Consider the following 19,729-nt stretch of genomic DNA (forward strand, 5'->3'; position numbering starts at 1 on the left):
ACTCCTGCCCAGCTTGCTCCTTCCCTGCTAGTCTAAGACCAGATCCTCGAAAACAGGCGCTGGACCAATGTCGCCTCCTCCAGGAAGCTGCTCTTGTTCACGCCTCCCTAGGTCCTGGAGGGAGGACTCTGCCCTGTGGTCTTCAAGTCCCTGGTGTGGGGCAGGGAGCCTGGCATGACGCACAGGTGCCCAGCATGTGCCGTTGATCGCCTTGAACAGGAGGCAGGAGGTAGCCTGCTGGACTCTCCACTCACCGGCAGCTCAGGCTCGCCTTTGCGGGCCTGATGCCCACCCATCTGGCTGCCCCTGACGCCTCTGGCCCTGACACAGAATGGCATTTCTGCCAGGTTGCTGTTGTTTAGTCCCTAAGTCGGGTCTGACTCTTGGAATCCCATGGACTGTAGCCCACCAGGCTCCTCTGTCAGTGGGCTTTCCCAGGCAAGAATATTGGAGTGGGTTGCCATTTCCTTCTCCAGGGGATTTTCCTGACCCAAGGGTGGAACCTGAGTCTCCTGCCCGTTTCTGCCAGGAGCTGGGACCAAATGGGAACAAACACCCATCTGCTTTATCCTCACCCATACCCTCACACACAGGAAGGACTAGCCAAGAACGTGCTGTCCAAGAGGACAGTGTTCAGGGAATTCCTTGGTGGTCCAGTGATTAAGACTCTGAGCTTCCAATGTAGGGCACCTGGTTTGCTCCCCAGTCAGGAAACTAGATCCAACATGCTGCAACTAAGACCCAGTGCAGCCAAATAAATTTAAAAAGAGAGGGGAGGATGTTCAAATAAACACATCACTTCTCCCACCCAGCACCATGTGGGCAGAGAGAGAGAGTCAGATGGGCAAGTAGGAGCAGGGAATCCCTCCAAGGGAAGGGGCTGGGGGAGGGGGTGTGTGGGATGTCTTTGAAATAGATCAGAGGACTCCGGAGCCCCACACCTGTGTTATCTGGCCCCCCTGGGTGGGAGTCCATGGAGACCCCACCCCGGGCTGCACTCTGGGTCCAGCCTGCGGCAGGAGTGATGGAGCTGGGCACCCGAGGAGCCGTGGGCCTGTGGGCTGCTGCAGAAGAGCTGGCGAGACACAGAACATCTGACTAGGGAGCGGCGCTGAGGGGCGGGGTGGCTCACGGTAGAGGAGGAAGCAGGGAAAGGCTGGTGAGAGCAGTCGAGGCCGGGAGCCCGCGGGGGGCTCCTCCATCCCACCCCACTCTGGTCTACTCCCTGCCCCTGCCCGTCCAGACAACACTCTAGAAACCTCCCCTCGCCCCGGGGCAAGTCCTCCAGGAAGAGCACCCCTGGTAGGGCGCTGGCTGCAGGTGGGGCCTGCTTATCGCCCAGACTTCTTATCTGGGGCTCCGCGGTCCAGGGCACCCAGGTGCTTCCTTCAGGGCACCTGCTGCGAGAGGAATTCTCTGGGGACTGGCCTTCCAGCAGCAGGCTTGGCGGCCTGTCTTGTCCGAACTGAGAGAGGCCACCAGCTCAGGGAAGGTTGCGTGTGGTTCAGCCGAATTCCTGGAGGAAGAACAGGGCCTGAAGGAGGGGATGTGTGTGGAACTGACGATGGGCTGTTAGTTCCGAGGGTCCCTCAGCTCAAACCTGTGCTGCTGTGGTCCGCTCTGCCAAGCGGGCTGGACTCTGCCAGCCACAGCTCCCAGCTCCCTCCAAAGCTGGATTCTTTTTCAGTTTTTAAAAAATATTTATTTATTTATTTACCTGCACCAGGTCATAGCTAGGGGCTTCCCATGTGGCACAGGGGTAGAGAACCTGCCGGCCAGTGCAGATGAAAGAGAGGCTGGCTCGATCCCTGGGTCAGGAAGATCCCCTGGAGTAGGAAGTGGCAACCTGCACCAGTGCTGTTGCCCAGGAAATCCCATGGACGGAGGAGCCTGGCAACTTACAGTCCATGGGGCACGAAGAGCCGGTCACGACTGAGCATGCACGCACACAATTTGCCTCGGTCCTTAGTTGCGGCATTGGGGATCTAACTCCCTGACCGGGGATGGAACCTGGGCCCCTGCACTGGGAGCGTGGAGTCAGCCCCTGACCACCAGGCAAGCCTGGAACCTGGATTCTTGCGAGGTTCCGGCACTGGGAGGACTCGAGGGGGTTCCTGTCACCATACCTCCTTGGGGTTTTCTCCAACCTTCAGGTCCCTGTGCCTCTGCTCTGGGGAGACCACTGGCCTCAGCACAGCCCCTCCCCACAAGGCCCGCAGCCTGCTGGGCGGGGCCCCCCTCACGGGACTCCTGGTGCGTGGCAGTGGCTTCGTGTACTCCTCAGCCTCTGGGGCTTCAGCTTCTTCTCTCTGCCCTTTCAGCCTTGGCAGCAGTGGTGCAAACAATCCCCTGCGCCGCAGCCTATCTGTGGGCAGAACTTCCTGGGCATTCCATTCTCTCCCAAACACGACGGGCACCGCTTACGGTCCTTCCCACCTAGTCTCCATCTGCCCCCGTCAGGCATCAAACTCCCCAAGGCGGGGGCCGTGTCTTCTGCCTCCCTACAGTCCTGTGGTTGCCATGCAGTAGCGGCTCAATAAATATTTGTTGAGTGAATACACGGGATTTAAGTGGGATTGTCTTCCTCTTTCCTTGCAGTCTGAGTGTATACGTTTGTATACATTTCCTTACAGTCTGAGTGTATACACTCCTCTGAGTACTGGGAAGCCCTGGTCTGAACAAGCGAATATCTAATCCCTTAATCCAAACCCCGGAAAGAATACCAAATTCTCACCCTGAGCAAGCTTGTCCTGACAGTGTCTCTAAACTCCAGGAGCCTTTAACAGGTGAGGCTGTGCACCCTTACTTTTCCCCTGTCTCAGGGTGCTGTTTAGTGTTCATGCATCGCCCCTTTAAGACAAGATCCATGACTTACCATATCCGTTTTATTATTGTCTTTTTATTCTTGTAACCCCCTGAGAGCAAAGCATGGGTCTAGAATAATAGTAACACCTCAGTAAATATTTCTTGGTTTGCAACTGAAATTCACTCATGAGAGACTCACACTTTCTAAAAAATTGTATTTATTCATCTAACTGTGCCAGGCCTTTAGTTGTGGCACACAAACTCTTAGCTGTGGTGTGTGGGGTCTAGTTCCCTGACTGGAGCGTGAACCTGGGCCCCCTACACCGGGAGTGACGAGTCTTAGCCACTGGACCACCAGGGAAGCCCGAAGACCCGCACTTTTTCGTAAGAGGTTTAGCCAACCACCAACAATAGTGTGGTGTGTGCTCACATTTCTTGTACGGATGCTTCCAGGAAGGTCCTTACTGCAAGCCCAGAGTTGTCTGAGGAGACCTTTGCTGATGCTGCCCTGCCGTTGAGGCTCAGAGTGGTTAAGTCACCTGCCCAGGGTCTCACAGCTACTAGGCAACAGAGCCAGGCTTCTCCCTCTCAACTGACTCTGTGTGACTGAACCTGAACACATCAGGAGCCTCCGAGGGTAAGGGCTGGGCCTGGGGCCAGGAAGCCAGAGTGGGTCCAGGCCCCTGGGGAGGCTGGAACCTGGGTCCTTCTTACACGGCCCCTCTCTGCTCCTGCCCCGCTCCTGTGCTGTTCTTCTCAGGAGCTCTGCTCTCCCCCGCCTCACACTTTTCCCTCCCTGTTCGCTCTTCCTATTGCAGCCTCCCTGGGCCTCAGTGGTGCCCTGGCCACGGAGGCCTTTGATCCCCGGGTCCTGCAGAGGCTGGGCGAGGTCAGAGGGGGCGAGGCCGGGGACCAGGCGTGGAATGAAGCCCCGCCGATGAAGAGAAGCTGGGGCGACCTGAGTTTACTCTGCTGCTCCCAGAAGCATAGAGAATTGAGAATGGAGCAGAAGGGAGCAAGAGGAACGACTTTTCCTTTTGGAAAACTCAGCTTCTGAAGAAGCGTTACAACAAAGAGGAAGGGACCTGCTTGTCCTAAGCCGGGCCTGAGCTGAGCCCTGCCTCCCTGTCTCAGCCCCACGCCGTTGACAGATGGCTCAGGGTCCAGGAGGTTTCACATACAGCCTTGCCTTACGTGTGTGCTCTGCTCTGTCGTGTCCACCTCTGTGACCCCACGAACTATAGCCCTCCAGGCTCCTCTGTCCTTGGCATTTCCCAGGCAAGAATACTGGAGTGGGTTGCCATTTCCTCCTCCAGGGGTTCTTCCCGACCCAGGGATCCAACCGCATCTCCTGCGTCGCAGGCGGATCCTCGACCGCTGGCTGAGCCATCAGGAAGGCCCATTTACGTATAGACAGAGTAGAAAAAGAAACCGGCTGAACTGCAGGTGAAACTGGGGATATGGATAAGACAGCATGGTGAGCTTCCCAGCTGGAAGGTTCTGGAATGAGCTTCTGGGGGGGCAGGTGGGGGAGTGTGGGTTGGGAGAGGGGGTGGGGATGTCAGAATATTTCCTTTTGACCATGTGCAGGCAAGTTCAAAAGCTGAAAACATTGACCACCGAACAGAGTGTTCATCTTTCCTTTTAATCAGCTGACTCTAGAAACCTTCTCAGCTGTTTCTTTATAATTAGTCAAGTATCTAATTAATAAGTGAACTAGTGGAAAGGCTGAACAACTTCCTAAAACGCTCCCTCAGTTGTAGTCGCTGGGGTTAGTTCTATGTTCACCCTTTCATCTTGTTAAAAAAAAGCTATGAGCCAGCTTAGAGCAGGCAGGGACTCAGGAGGCCCCGTGCTCCCTGCCCCAGGCCGGACACAGGCCCAGTGTTTGCGCTTAAGAGGCAGGCAGCGAGACTGTGAGTCACCTGGTCCCCTGCCCACCCAGCGCTGGCACCAGGAGACTCCCACACTAACAGAGAGATGGAGAGAGGAAATAAACAACGTCTGCTCTCACCTTAAAATGCCCTGATTCAAAGCCTCCTCAACCTTGGAATTTAGGTTTTGAAATTAATACTGTTTTCAGATGAGAAATCTGAATTCAACCATAAACCAAACCAAATGCAAACTTAAACATTAAACTCTCTAAAGGCTCATCCGTTGCCTGTGGAAATGCAAAATGGTCCAGCCACTCTGGAAAACATACTGTCCATTGCTTAATAAAAAACGAAGCAGACACTTACAGAAATCATACTCACTCTGGCATTTACCCAGAAAAGTGAAAATTACATCTACCCAAAAGCCTATGTGTGAACGCTCACAGCAGCTTTATCAGAATAGCTAAACATTGCGAAAGACCAAAATGTTTCTCACTACGTCAGTGGTTAAACAAACTGCAGTAAATCCACACTGTGGAATATCACACAGCAATGAAAAGGGACCCACAACAGAAATGCACACGATTGGAGGGACCTCAAAGGCATTGTGGGGCTCCCCAGGTGGCACAGTGGTGAAGAATCCACCTTCTGATGTAGCAGATGCAGGGGACCTGGATTCGATCCCTGGGTCAGGAAAATACCCTGGAGGAGGAGATGGCCACCCGCTCCAGTATTCTTGCCTGGAAAGTCCCATGGGCAGAGGAACCTGGTGGGCTACAGTCCATGGGGCTACAAAGAGCTGGACAAAACTGGGCAACTGAAGCATTCATGCAGACATTATGGTGAGTGGAGGAAGCTAATCGTTGAAGACCATGTACTGTATGATTCTATTCATTTCTGTGACTTTCTTGAGATAAGAAAATTACAAAGATGGAATTAGTGGTTTCCAAGGGTGAGGAAGGGTGGTGAGAGAGGACAAGGTAGGGTGACCATAATATGGAAGCGAGGGTTGCCCTGTTGGTCCAGTGGTTAAGACTCCATGCTTCCACTTCAGGGGACACAGGTTCAGTCCCTGGGCAGGGAACTGAGATCCTGCATGCCACCCAGCATGGCCAACAAAATTTAAAACAGAAGCAGGAGGGAGGTCTTCATGGTGAGGGGATGGTTCTGTGTCTTGACGGTAGTGGTTACATCAATCTACACATGTGAGAAAACGGCATGGAATATAGACACAGCCTACGAACATTAGTAACCTGGTCGACATTGTATTAAATAGTAGAGAGTTATTATGAAAGCTGTGACTGCTGTGTGGGAGACCTCTCTGAAATGTCTTTGCATCTGCCTATTAATCTATAATCATGATGGAAGTTTTAAAATGTGCATTTTAGTGTGGAAGACTAAAATAAAGTTATTTAGGCGAAGATCTGTAAGAGCAGTCTTCGGGGAGCAGAGCTAGAGGGAAGCATGCCGACCCCCAGTGTCCACACTATCCTGCTCTGTCATCATCGCTGATACAGAAGAGCCAGAGATTCTTGGCCACAGAGGTCGTGCAAGGACTCAAGGACCCTTGTTGAACTCTGCACGCCTGGAGTTTTTGGCCCCTCGGTCCATGGGAAGACCCTCGCTGTCCTGGGGTACAGTGGCTGGATGGAAGTACGCCTGCAGTCACCACAAGTGTACACCCTGGCCACCCCATTATGGACCACCTGTGAATACAGGTCACGAATTTGGCCTTCTCTGCCCCTTTTTGCTGTCCTGAGCTCCCAGCTTTAGAATCCACTCTCTGGAAAAATCCGCTCTCTGCCTTTGAAAAGCACATGGCTGTCTGTGATGCCTTAGGTCCCCAGACTGAGAATCTGGGGCCCCAAGGCCTGGGGCTCAGTGGCCAGCTCTGTGCGTAGAAGCGGCCAGCATAGTCAGAGGGCCCAGGACAAAGGAACTTCTGCTAGGCTGGCCCTGCTCTCTCCTCTCTAGCCCAGCACATCTGCTCATGGAGATCACAATCACCCACCAAGGACTTCCCTGACCATCCAGTGGTTAAGATTCCAAGCTTCCACTACAGGGAGGCTCAGGTTCGATCCCTGGTCGGGGAACTAGAATACTGCGAGCTGCTTGGCGTGACCAAAACAAGCCAAAACAGAATCAATCACCAGCTGGAATTCTCCCCTCCTCTCCTGTTTACCTCTCCATCTATGCCCCAGATATGATGCATGCTTGGTCTTATATTCCATGCTGCTGCTGCTGCTGCTGCTGCTAAGGCGCTTCAGTCATGTCTGACTCTGTGCGACCCCATAGATGGCAGCCCACCAGGCTCCCCCTGTCCCTGGGATTCTCTAGGCAAAAATACTGGACTGGGTTGCCATTTCCTTCCCCAAAGCATGAAAGTGAAAAGTGAAAGTGAAGTCGCTCAGTCGTGTCCGACTCTTAGCAACTCCATGGACTGCAGCCTTCCAGGCTCCTCCATCCATGGGATTCTCCAGGCAAGAGTACCGGAGTGGGGTGCCATTGCCTTCTCCGAAATTCCATGCTAGGAGCACTCATTTAAGGAGCAAGCAGATGCAGAAGCGCATGTACAGAATAAACCCATTAAATACACATGTATGCGTATAAATGGGCGTCCCTGGTAGCTCAGCTGGTAAAGAATCTGCCTGCAATGCAGGAGACCCTGGTTCGGGAAGATCCCCTGGAGGAGGGTACCCACTCCAGTATTCTTGGACTTCCCTGGTAGCTCAGATGGTAAAGTACCCACTGGCAATGCGGGAAACATGGGTTCATTCCCTGGGTTGGGAAGATCCCCTGGAGGAGGGCATAGCAACCCATTCCAGTATTCTTGCCTGGAGAATTCCATGGACAGAAGAGTCTGGTGGGCTGCAGTCCACGGGCTCACAAAGAGTCAGACATGACTGAGCACGCATGCATACATGCATATATATGGATCATATTTCTTTCTGTAATCTTCTAAGTGTTCAATAATGCATAAGGATTCCTTGAGAATTAAAACTAAATTTGTGATGAGGAAACATCAGACAAGGCTGAATGGAGCGACCTGGTACACAATAATTGATCAGTATTCTTCAAAATACTCAAGACGAAGATGGTGGGAACTGGCCCAGGTTAAAGTAGAGCAGGGACTTCCCTGGTGGTCCGCTGGTTAAGACTTCACCCTCCAATGCAGGGGGTGCAGGTGCGATCCCAGGGAGACTGATTCCACGTGACTCGTGGCCAAAGAGCCAAAACATGAACAGAAGCAATATTGTAACAAATTCAATAAAGACTTTAAAAATGCTCCACACCAAAAAAAAAAAAAAATCTTAAAAAAAAGTATTGAAATGGTCATGTACACATGGCTATGTTTAAAAAACGATAACCACAAGGACCTATTGTGTAGCACACGCAACTCTGCTCAGCGCTATATGGCAGCCTGGGTGGCAAGGGGGCTTGGGGGAGAATGGATCCATGTACGTGTAGGTCTGGGTCCCTTACAGCTTGTATATGGCTATGCCCCAATACAAAATTAAAAAAAATTTTTTTAATGAAATGTAATCAGAAAATCAAGTTAAAATTAAATCTACTTAATAAAAATAAAAGAGTAGATGGAGGAATTATGGCCACCAAATGCCACTCGGAATTCTGAGCTGGATCCTGGATCAGGAAGAAGACATTTGTGGGGAGTTCAGGACAATCTGAACAACTGATAATCTAATGTTGATGCTAATCCCCTGATTTTGACAGTCCGCTGTGTAAGACGAGGCCCTGAAGGGAAGCTAAGTAGGGAGTACCTGGGAGCACTCTACTATTATTGCCAGCATTGCTATAAATCTAAAATTATTTTTTAAAAAATAAATGAATGAAATGCAATCAGTGACAGTACCCCACCCCCTAAGATACCTAAAGCCCTAGAGCCCAGCACTTTTCTCTCCCCAGAAATTCCATCTTCAGGGGCCCAGTATGGGGGCCTGACCAGATGGCCCTGCATTCCCTGCATTACTCTGGAAATCCCATCCCTCCAGCCTTCTGCCACTGGCCTCTCCTGGAGTCCGGGCCCTTCCCCCTCCTGCCTCCCAACCTGGAGATTCAGCCTGTCCTTTGAGGTCTAACTGCAGAGTTTCCTCCCAGGGGATAGGCCAGGACTCCTCCTTGACTTGAGAAGGTTGGACGGCCTCTTCTTACTTGTACCTGGCCCAGCACAGCGGCCACCCGCCAAGCATCGACTGACTATATTGTGGAAGCACTCATGGGCCTTCCTAGGCAGATGGGGAACCTGCAGGGTAGTGGTCCTGTCACCAGTGGCTGGTGTGACTGACACGGAACACGTGCTCCAAAGAAGTCGGGGAGCCCACCCCCACCGTGGCCATTCTTGTGGTTGTTCCAAGGTGAGGGGCGCACCCGGTCCAGAGAACTCTCGGGAGCACAAAGATGCATTAGTCCGGTAGGACGCCCTCCCTTGTACACCCAGGCCTGCCAGAAACCTATTCTTGGCTGGGGTTTCAGCTGGAGCCACCCAAATGCCAGACCCACCCCGCCTGGCTTCCCTTTCTTATTGCCACCAATGGGCATCCTTTAGCCAGTGTATGTCAAAAGGTGCTCAGTCAGGCTGGCCTTCCGGGCAGACGACAGGATGAGAGGACCTTCCCGCCCAGCTGGAGGCTGGAACCACTCTTTGCCCTTTCCTCCCTGCCTAAGGCCAGTGCTGCCAATTCAGAGCAGCACCACACAGGTATGGAGAGAGTAACACGGCAACATACATTGAAACATACATTACCATATGTAAAATAGATAGCCAATGGGAACTCAAGTCAGTAGCAACCTGCGGGGTAGGATGCGGAGGCAGGTGGGAAGATGTTCAGGTGAGGGGGGACGTGGGTAAACCTGTGACTGATTCATGATGATGTTTGGTAGAAACCGACCCAACATTGTAAAGCAATTATTCTTAAATTTAAAGAAAGAAAGAAAATACCTCCCACAAGCTAGACGTTTCAGAAGGTGTTCAAAGACTGAAATAAACTCTGCCCTAAATCGCTCACCAGGCCTGTGTCCCCGTCAGTGAAAAGGACGTGGTGACAACCGGCTCAGAGTGGACTCAGGTTCTGATGAACATGCTGCACTCTGCAGGCGTGGGGCCAGGTCGGCCATAGAGACCCGGAAAGGAAGGCAGTGAGAGGTCCAGAGAGCACCTAGGGTGTCTCACTGCTTTATGGCCCATGTTGTCATGAGCAACCTCCCCTGGGGAGTCCACGCAAGCCAAAGTTCAGTGTCAATTAGGAAAATACTGGAAGGGTTACTCTCGGCAGGAAAGACAGAGTGCTCCTCCCTGTTTTGAACTTTTAGAAAGTACAGAAGGCAAGTAGTTGGAGGAAAGAAACCACAAAATAGAAGTCCATTCCTAACATCTTCTTGAGGATCCAGGACGCTTTAGCGATTCCTCCAGGCCTCCGATCACCAGGTGGCCTGCCCACTACCCGAGCTGGTTTCGTTTTGGGAGGAGGAGACCCACTCACTCTGCAGAAGCCCAGAGGCACTCTGGGAGGGACTAGGGGACCCCAGGCCCTGAGCTCCACAGGAGACCAGAGGCCACGGCAGCTCTGGACCCAGTGCTCCTTCCCCAGGGGCTTGCTTCCAGCTCCAGGCCAGCCCCTCCTTGCTCCCTCCCACCCCTCACCCGGCCACACTTTGTGCAGGTAGCCCCCGTGGCCACACTCACCAGTTCGGGCAAGAAGAAGGCGTAGGGGATGGTGAGAAACAGCGAGACCCCGGAGGGCACGTCGGGGGGGGCATGGCTGGTGGCGGGCGGGTCCCGGGAGGCCATGCTTTCACCCTCTGCCTGGCGCCCTGGCTTGGCAGCCCGTGCCCGCAGCCCTTCAAATATCACCTCCTGCCCGACACACCCATCAGACGTCGCCTGGAAGGGAAAAAAAAAAAAAGTTCCAGCCAAGCAGGTCCTTCCACTGGCTGCGGCCAAGAGAATCCTCACTGAAATGCGGTTTGTGCATCAGACGGGCCTTCCACCAGCTGCGGCAGAGCCGCTCAGGAAGGCGAGCAGGAGCCTCTTCCTAGACTTTTTCCTCCAAGGAAGTTCTGAATCCCAGGCATGCTATTCCAGGGGAGGCCAGCCGCAGTAGCTGCTTCCACCTGGTGCCCAGGACAGGCTGAGCTGCCCGCTGTGACAAGGACCGTTTACTGAGGACCTACTGTGCGCTGTGCTCAGCCGCTCAGTCGTGTCCGACTCTGCAACCCCACGGAGTCTAGCCTGCCAGGCTCCTCTGTCCATGGAATTTCCCAGGCAAGTATACTGGAGTGGGTTACCATGCCCTCCTCCAGGAGATGTTCCCAACCCAGGGATCGAACCAGGTCTCCCGCACTGTAGGCAGACTCTTTATTGTCTGAGCCACCAGGGAAGCCCTGAGGACCTCCCAGGAACCACGAAAACTTCAGACACCTCTGGGACTCCCTATAGCCCGACTCGTGGCTGCTTTGGTTCTTTTCCAAGCAAGGAGGCCCAGACTCTGCCCTGTCAGGTCAAGGTCACAGCTTGCTCTGCTTGTCCCTGCTCATCCTTGAGGACCCCACGCCGGTCCAACTCCTGCCCAGCCCCGGCAATGTGGTGCTTCCTTCTCTGTCTGGACTCTTTGGCACTGTCCGTCTCTCCTAGTTTTCTCACCCAGCAGATGGAGGCCTCCGTCTCTGGGATGAATCTACCCCAGTGGGCACCAGAGCCCTCCTCCCCTCCCTGCCCTGGACCCCCCACCGAGCCGGTGCCCGGGAGCCAGGCTTGGAACCAGGCCAGTTCCTTCCTGTCTCCTGCCTGCCTGCCTGCCTCCAGGGCTGTGACCCAGCGGCCAAGAGGCTCCTTCCCCACTAAAGACAGGGCCTGGAGATGTGGGCCCTTCGCCTGTCTGCCTTCCACTCGGCCACCCTGGAGAGTGGCCTAGCGCCCCAGAGTCTGACGGGGACACTCAGGGTTGGGGTGGGAGGCTCCTTCCCACTGGAGTGGAGGGCATGTGAGAGGGCCACCCTGCATGCTGGAGTCAGGAGGCGTCCACCACGAAAGGCTAGTTCCTGAGCAAGGACAGTGCCTGCTGGGGCCTGCCTCCCCCCACCTCCCCTGGTGGGGGAGAGCTGGGAAAGAGCCAGGGAACAGGGGGGATGGACGAGTGAGCCCACAGCAAAGGCACTGCAAAGGCAGGCAAAGTGTTCGTGGAGCAAACGTCGAATCAGTCTGGCTGTGCCCTCCTCCAGGCCTGCGGGGATCTGGCAGGGGAGTGAGGCCCTGATCCCACCGGCCTTGCAGCCCCAACTCGTCTGCAGGACGGATGCAGCGTGCAGGTGCTGCCTAGGACTCCCACCTCTTGCCACCTCTCCCGACTGCTGTAATGCACCGTGGCCACTGTCCTCGGCTATAGGATACCTTGTACTTGGCCACTGACAGCGCAGCATTCATGGGAACAGCTCAGGGAAGGCAAGAAGGATAAGAATCTTTCTCCGGCTCATTTCTCATCTGCAAAGTGAAGCTAATACCTGAGGTTGGAGCTCCTGAGAGCTTGACAGAGCCTGAGCCACTTCTACCTTCAGAGACAATTCGTATGTTAAGAAGTGAAGATGTGCCAATGCAAAGTTGTGGAAAAAAAAAAAAAGGCATATTTAAAATATTCTGTAGTGCTTTCCTGGTGGCTCAGTGGTAAAGAATCTGCCTGCCAATGCGGGAGACGCAGGTTAGATCCTGGGGTTGGGAAGATTCCCTGGAGAAGGAAATGGCAACCCACTCCAGTATTCTGGCCTGGAGAATCCCCATGGACAGAGGAACCTGGCAGGCTACAGTCCCTGTGGTTTCAAAGAACTGAACACGACTTAATGACTAAACCACCACCCACAAACATTTTGTATTTAGCCAAGTCATGTTTTATTATATGCAACAAAGTATGGCATACTCACTGGGATTATATGTATTAGATGCATATGTTGAAAATCACATCAGATAATGTTATGATTTTTGCTTTCAACCATCATACATATTGTAAGAGAAAAAAATTATTGTGTTTACCTAGATATTTACCCGGAGAAGGCAATGGCACCCCACTCCAGTACTCTTGCCTGGAAAATCCCATGGATGGAGGAGCCTGGTAGGCTGCAGTCCATGGGGTGGCAAAGAGTCGGACACGACTGAGCGACTTCACTTTCACTTTTCACTTTCATGCACTGGAGAAGGAAATGGCAACCCACTCGAGTGTTCATGCCTGGAGAATCCCAGGGACAGGGGAGCCTGGTGGGCTGCCGTCTATGGGGTCGCACAGAGTGGGACACGACTGAAGCGACTTAGCAGCAGCAGCAGATATTTACCATTTCTGCTGCTATTCCTTCATTCCAGATGCTCCAAGCCCTTCTGCCCAAAGAACTTTCTTTATTAATAGCATTTCTTTCAGAGCAAGTCTGTTGACAATAAATTCCCTTAGTCTTCCTTCATCTGAAAATGCCTTTATTCCATCTTTGTTCCTAAACAGTATTATTGTAGAATATGGAATTCTGGGGTGCCAGATTTAGGTTTTCTTTCGGCACTTAAAGAATGTTGTACCACCTTCTGACTTCTGGTTTCTGATGCCAAATTCTCAGTAATTCAAACTGTTGTTCCCTATATTGAAAGCACTGTTTTCCTTTGGCTGCTTTCAAGACTGTTTTTCCTACCGAGACTCTCGTGATGAGAATATTAGACCTTTTGGAATTGTCCCACAGATACTTAAAGATCTGTTTATTTTTTTCAATCTATTTCCTTTCTTTTGTTCAATTGGACAGTTTGTATTGATCTGTCTATACTGATTTATATTGATCTATTGAACTATTAGTTTATTGAATTTTTTTAATCATCTCTATTCTGTTGTTGAGCCCATCCAAACTGATTTTTTCACTTTGGTTTTTTTTTTTTATTTCTAAAACTTCAGTTTGGTTCTTTTTGTATCAAATGTTTCTCCAATGAGACTGTCCATCCATCTATTCATTTTGAGGGTTTTGCTCTGACTTCTTGGTGCACGATTCTCAGTAGCTACTTCAGTGTCTCAACTCGACTGTGTCATCTCAGAGCTGTTGTCTCTTACTTTTCGTTGCTTCCCTTTGAAAGATATTGAGATTTTCCTAGGTCTTCAAATATCAAGTCACTGTGGATTGTATGCTGGAAAATTCGAATATTATGTTATGGGATTATGGGTCTTCTTTAAATCCTATAGGAAATGTTGGGACCTCCCTGGTGGTCCAGTGCTTAAGAATCCACCTGCCAATGCAGGGGACATGGGTTTGGTCCCTGGAATGGGAAGATCCCACATGCCACAGGGTGGCTAAGTTCATGCACCACAACTGCTGAGCCCGCGTTCCCCAACGAGAAAAGACGCCACAATGAGCAGCTCTCACACTGCAGCTAGAGAGCAGCCCCCACTCGCCTCAACTAGACAAAGCCCGTGCGCATCGATGTAGACCCAGTGCGGCCAAAGAGTAATTAATTTTAAATATATTGTTTTGTTTGTTTTAGCAGCAACGGGCCTGATTAGATGCAGGCTGCAAGTTCCTGCCTACCTTCTCTGGTATGAAATCTGAGCAATGTCAGTTTCTCTTTTAAACTTGTGCAGCGCTTTTCAGATCTGTTTGCTGTGTGTGCTAGTCTCGGACCTGGGATCAGTCTGGGACTGTGCTCCTCAGTTATAAAGTCCTCTGGTGTGTTGTTCAGGGGCAGCTATGCTTCCCTGGTTGCTCAGCTGGTAAAGAATTTGCCTGCAATGCAGGCCAAAAAGCAACAAGATATATTTATACAGAGAGAAACCGAGAGTGGGAGAAAGAGGGATTTGCCATCGTGCTATTAGGACCATGGTCCCTTTGGTCAGAGAGAAGGGCTCTCCTCCTCAAAGTTTAGACACCTGTCTGGCTGCGCCTGCCCAACAGTCACTAGATTGCCTAGGGTTGAGGGCAGGAGAAAATGGGGGGAAAATACAAATAAACAGAGGTTTTCTGTACTCTGACCAGTGGTGGTGGTGGTGGTGGTGGTGGTTTAGTGGCTAAGTCATGTCTGACTCTCTGTGACCCCACGGCTTCTCTGCCCATGGGATTTCCCAGGCAAGAATACTGGAGTGGGTTTCCATTTCCTTCTCCAGGGGATCTTCCTGACAGAGGGACAGAACCTGGCTCTCTTGCATCGCAAGCAGATTCTTCACCGATGAGCCACCAGGGAAGCCCCGTCTGAGCAGCACAGGCTCTCTTTCCCAGTCCTCAGCCCAGAACTGGAGCACTTCTTTGAAGATGTGTTTTCTCTGTATCCCACGCACACTCTGGACTTCATATTGCTTTGAGCCCAGGCCTGGAGCTACTAGAGGGGGAGAAAAAGGGGATACTACCCACCACTAGTTTGGTAGTATTTGGAGTTCTTTTTTCCCTCCCAAATCTTCCCACTTCTACTTATATTCAGAGTCCTCAGAAGGCTGTTCCGTGCAGCGTGTCCAGAAATTCTGTTGCATTCAGTGGGAAGAAAACGCTGAAATACTCATCTTTATTTGACCAGAACCGAAACTCCACTAACCTGTTTTGATTCTCTGCATAGCACTTACTCAAAATTTTTTCAAAATTTATGTTTCTATTTATTTGGCTGCATTGTTGCAGCAGGGAGAATCTAGTCCCCTGATCAAGGATAGAACCCAAGCCACCTGCATTGGGAGCTCGGAGTCTTAGCCCCTGGACAACCAGGGAAGTCCCACTCCCTCGTATTTTTGTGTATTGATTCATTTGCCTATTGCTTATCTCCCAACCTGCCCCTTCCTAAGATGTTAGCTTCAGAGAAGTCATGACTTTATTCATATTGAATATTTCTGGGCACAAAGTAAGCACTCAATAAAGGCTTTCAAATGACTGACCCTACCCTCTTGGTCAGAAAGACTTTTAACTACTGCTTCTCTCTCTTTTTTTTTTTTGTCTCTTCTTCCTTAAACTGTCTCCTTGTGAGTAAGTTACCTTATACATTTTTCAGAAAAGATTTATTGGTTGCCCAACAGATAAGGGGCAGGTCAGGAGAAAGCCAGAGATGCTTGGGGAAAGAACAGACACTGCATCCATCCCTCCTACTACAAATGTTAGAATAATCCAGGCCAACTGGTTTTGACAACCAAGGAGACTTATTGCCTTGGGTAGTCGAGAAGTTGAGGAAGTGTTGGCTTCAGGTGAGGCTTGATCCAGCGGCTAAACAACGCTACAAAGGACCCAGATCTCCTCTGTTTGTCGACCCTGCCTGTTGCTGTCATACCGGTGGCTTTCTTCTTGACCTAACTTGGCGCACCTCCCATGAGCACAGCTCTAGGCTCTGGATTTCTGGAAGTGAAATTGCTGCAGGGACACTCATGTCCCGCAGGCTCTGGCCTGTTCACTCAGACACAGTTGCATTGCAATGACTCTCTCAACCAGTCAAGGTCACTTCCACCTTCCAATGAGGGAGTTAGAATACACGTGCCCAAAGGGTCAGGCTTGTGAGGAGGCTGTGGTTACTGCTGTCTGGGGCCACCTGGTTTCCAGTGCCCTTTTGGTCTGGGCAGGCACAGAATTCTTCAAGGTCAGAGGGCAGCTGGCAGGAAGAGGACAGACTCATGGGACAATTTTGGGGTCATCCAGAGAGCCCTGCCCGGTGAAGAGCTCAGAAAGCCTTGAGTCCTTTTTGTTATCGCCCCAAGTGGCCTCTTCAAAAGGACAAAGGTCTGCAAAGTTAATCTTCGTTGGCAAAGTCAGGCGCAAATGAGATTAAGGTTCAGTCTATCTCCAGAGCATGAGAAATGTCTGCACGTTAGCCGTGTTTCCAAAGTCCCGAGTTCAAACTGTCTCCCCCCGTGATTTCTGATCCCCGCCTCGCACACTGGCTGCACCCCGACACGCTCTCATTCAGTGTCGGCCACTGAGGCGTAAAATCCTGCGCTTCTGTTCTCCTACCCGACACAGCACAGCCCTTCACTCACAGTTCATTTATCACTTCTCCCACTCCTCCCTGCCCAAATCTGAACGATTACTCAATTACTGCCTCCAAATGTCAGAATTTCAGAGGATGAGATGTCTGGATGGGATCGCCAACTCAACGGACATGAGTCTGAGCAAACTCAGGAAGCGAGTGAAGGACGGGGAAGCCTGATGCGCTGCTGCAGTCCATGGGGTCGCAGAGTCAGATACGACTTAGTGACTAAACAGCAATAATCAGAGAATTTCAGCCAGCAGGTCTGGCTCCTGTTATTAAATCCATGTATTCCTGAATTTCAGATAGCGAATGGTGGGAGTTCAGAGAGTGAGGGTTTCATTCAAACTGAGCAGACGGTGGTCCCCAACATGGGATGGTGGTGTTTGGAGAGCGAGGCTGCAGCTTAGAAGGATCACCTATGCTGACCCTTACTTAGCGCCTGTCGCAGGGCTCTTAACACCCCGGCTACAAGACTGCTGGGATTTTAATGTGTCAGCGACAACAGAAAGACACAGCGGGAGGCTCTCTGGCAGCCTGTGCCCTTCTTCACTTCTCACGCACGATCACTTCCACATTGTGCATAGTCAAGTCAGGACAGGGATCCCATTGGGGGCTGCTCCCACCACGTCGTCAGAGCCAAATGCTGGGCCTGGAGGGTAGTGTGTGCTGAGTCATTTCAGTCGTGTCCGACTCTCTGCAACCCATGCACTGCAGACCCCCAGGCTCCTCTGTCCATGGGATTCTCCAGGCAAGAATACTGGAGTGGGTTGCTAGTCTCTTCTCTAGGGGATCTTCCAGGCCCATGGATTGAACCCAGGTCTCCTGCACTGCAGGCAGCTAGTAGCCGCTCAGCAAACACGGAGTGAATGAATGACTGTACAAATGAACAAACCGCCGATTGTAAACCTCAGACACGAGGTGTCTTGAGCCAGGAGGCTTCTGCCTCTGATTCTCGGCTTTGAAGAAACAGAACACAAAGCAGCTAGGTGACAGCCAGCTCTAGTCACCTCCATGCCCCGAATAAACCTCCCGACTTGGAGCGCTTCATGCCAGAGGAAGTGAGCGAGTCCACGGTGAAGGATGTCCCGTAGCACTGTGAACTGACAAAGCCCTGGGCTGGCAGCTGACACCTCCAGCACCCACCCGGTTCCCTTGGGGTTACCCAGATGCTGACTGCCTTGGCCAGTCAAACCTGCTCCGTTTGTATGTGGTGTCACGTGTTTCAACCAGCCCCTGGTGAGCTGTCCTGGCCTCAATCTTGGACCATAAAACCCACTGGGACTGAGGTGGTACCTGCTCTGAGGTGCCCCGCCCATCACCGTGCAGCCCAGGCGAGGGAACTGAAGTTATTTCCCAGCACCTCCAGCAGACCCGCTGGGCGTGACGCTCCATCTGTCACCTGAGGCTGGAGGTGGGGGCGGTGGGTCGCATCGTTTACAGTTTAAGCCCTGCTCCCCACAGCGGTTCTGATGCGGGGACTCGGCACCCTGCTCTGGGTGTCCCTCCACCGTCCCCCCACCTGGGTTCACAGCTGAGTCGCTGTGTTGCCGAATCACACTCCTGGACACAACCCCCCGCCCCAGGGCTCGTTTCCAGGATGTTTTTGGCTCCTTGACAACCTCTTCCTGTTTTGGAAGCTAAAAAGTGGCACTGGAAAGCCAGAGCGGTTTCATTGTTTTGTTCTCTTTTTTTAAGAATCCTCCACCGACTGTGCGAGAACCTCAGCCTCTCGCTGGCACAGCCGCCCTCGCCCCTGCGGAACCGGCACCTCCGCGCAGGCTGACCGCCCCTGAGTCTCGCTTCTGGGCCCAAGCCTTCCTGAAACTGTTTGCTCTCCTCTGTTTTTCTTATGTGTCAGAAACACTAAAGTTGGCTACATTCGTCAGTCATGACACATTTCAAATGAACACAGAAGACGGCCTGTGAAAACACCCTCTAAAGAAAGCTCCCTCTCTCTACGCTGTGCATTCATTGAAAGGAATTCACCGGCCATCATTTCTTTCATAAAACGCCCCACCTTTGACTGGATGCTAAGAATAACCTAAATGATTAGAAAGATGAAAATGTGGCCATTAGGAATGAAAGAGTCTATAGAAAAATGACCTTCACGATGGGGAGTGATGGGGTTTCATGTTCTTGCATATAATAGGGGCCTAAGCTGAGACGACCCTGACAGGATGGGAAAACTCTACACCGCCTCCATTTGCAAAGGTGGGAGCCCCTTCTTGTCAGAGGAGCTGGGGAGGGTCATAGTCTCAGAGCGGGGCGGGCATAGCCTAGGGAACTGGAGAGGCAGCTCCTTATGTTAGACAGCTGAGTGGTGCCTGGACACGCTGCTTCCCACACACCACCGAGGGTAGGGTTGGGGGGTGGAGACATAGTGAAATCTCTTTTCCAAGGCCACATTCTCATGACATCTGTGCCCCTTTCACACGTGAACATCTGAGATGAAGGCCCAGATTGTTTCTCTTAAGGGTTTAGCAGAAGGAAATCACTGCAGATGGTGACTGCAGCCATGAAATTAAAAGACCCTTGCTCCCGGCAGAAAAGCTTTGACCAATCTAGACAGCATATTAAAAAGCAGAGACATTAGTTTCCCGACAGAGGTCCGTCTAGTTGAAGCTACTCATGTATGGATGTGAGAGCTGGACCATAAAGAAAGTTGAATTGATGCTTTTGAACTGTGGTGTTGGAGAAGACTCTTCAGAGTCCCTTGGACTGCGAGGAGATCAAACAAGTCAATTGTAAAGGAAATCAACCCTGAATATTCATTGGAAGGACTGATGCTGAAGCTCCAGTACTTTGGCCACCTGATCAGAAGAACTGACTCATTGGAAAAGACCCTGATGCTGGTGAAAGGTTGTTGTTGAATCACGACACCGGGATTCTTGGCCCCGAAGCAGAATTCAATCCGGGGCCAGAGACGAGGCTTGATCGCTCAGAGCTTTTGTATGATAAAGTTTTATTAAAGTATAGAGGAGATAGAGAAAGCTTCTGACATAGGCATCAGAAGGGGGCAGAAAGAGTACCCGCCTGCTAGTCTTCAGCTGGATGTTATACAGTCACTAGGTTATCTCTAGGTTTGAGAATA

General features: G+C 51.7%; 1 protein-coding gene across 2 annotated transcripts in view; it reads right to left on the reverse strand.

Moving 5' to 3' along the window:
• The window catches only part of LOC101116299 (mal, T cell differentiation protein like), a 32,758-nt gene extending 22,243 nt beyond the window's left edge, over positions 1-10,515 (reverse strand). For both annotated transcript variants that reach the window (XM_027967115.2, XM_004006179.5), the window contains exon 1: positions 10,381-10,515. In XM_027967115.2, the coding sequence (XP_027822916.2) occupies positions 10,381-10,485 (105 nt within the window). In that variant the 5' untranslated portion in view covers positions 10,486-10,515. The remainder of the gene's footprint in view (positions 1-10,380) is intronic.
• Positions 10,516-19,729: the final 9,214 nt, after the last annotated feature.

Source organism: Ovis aries, chromosome 3 (assembly GCF_016772045.2).
Source record: "Ovis aries strain OAR_USU_Benz2616 breed Rambouillet chromosome 3, ARS-UI_Ramb_v3.0, whole genome shotgun sequence".
NCBI classification, from domain to species: Eukaryota; Metazoa; Chordata; class Mammalia; order Artiodactyla; family Bovidae; genus Ovis; species Ovis aries.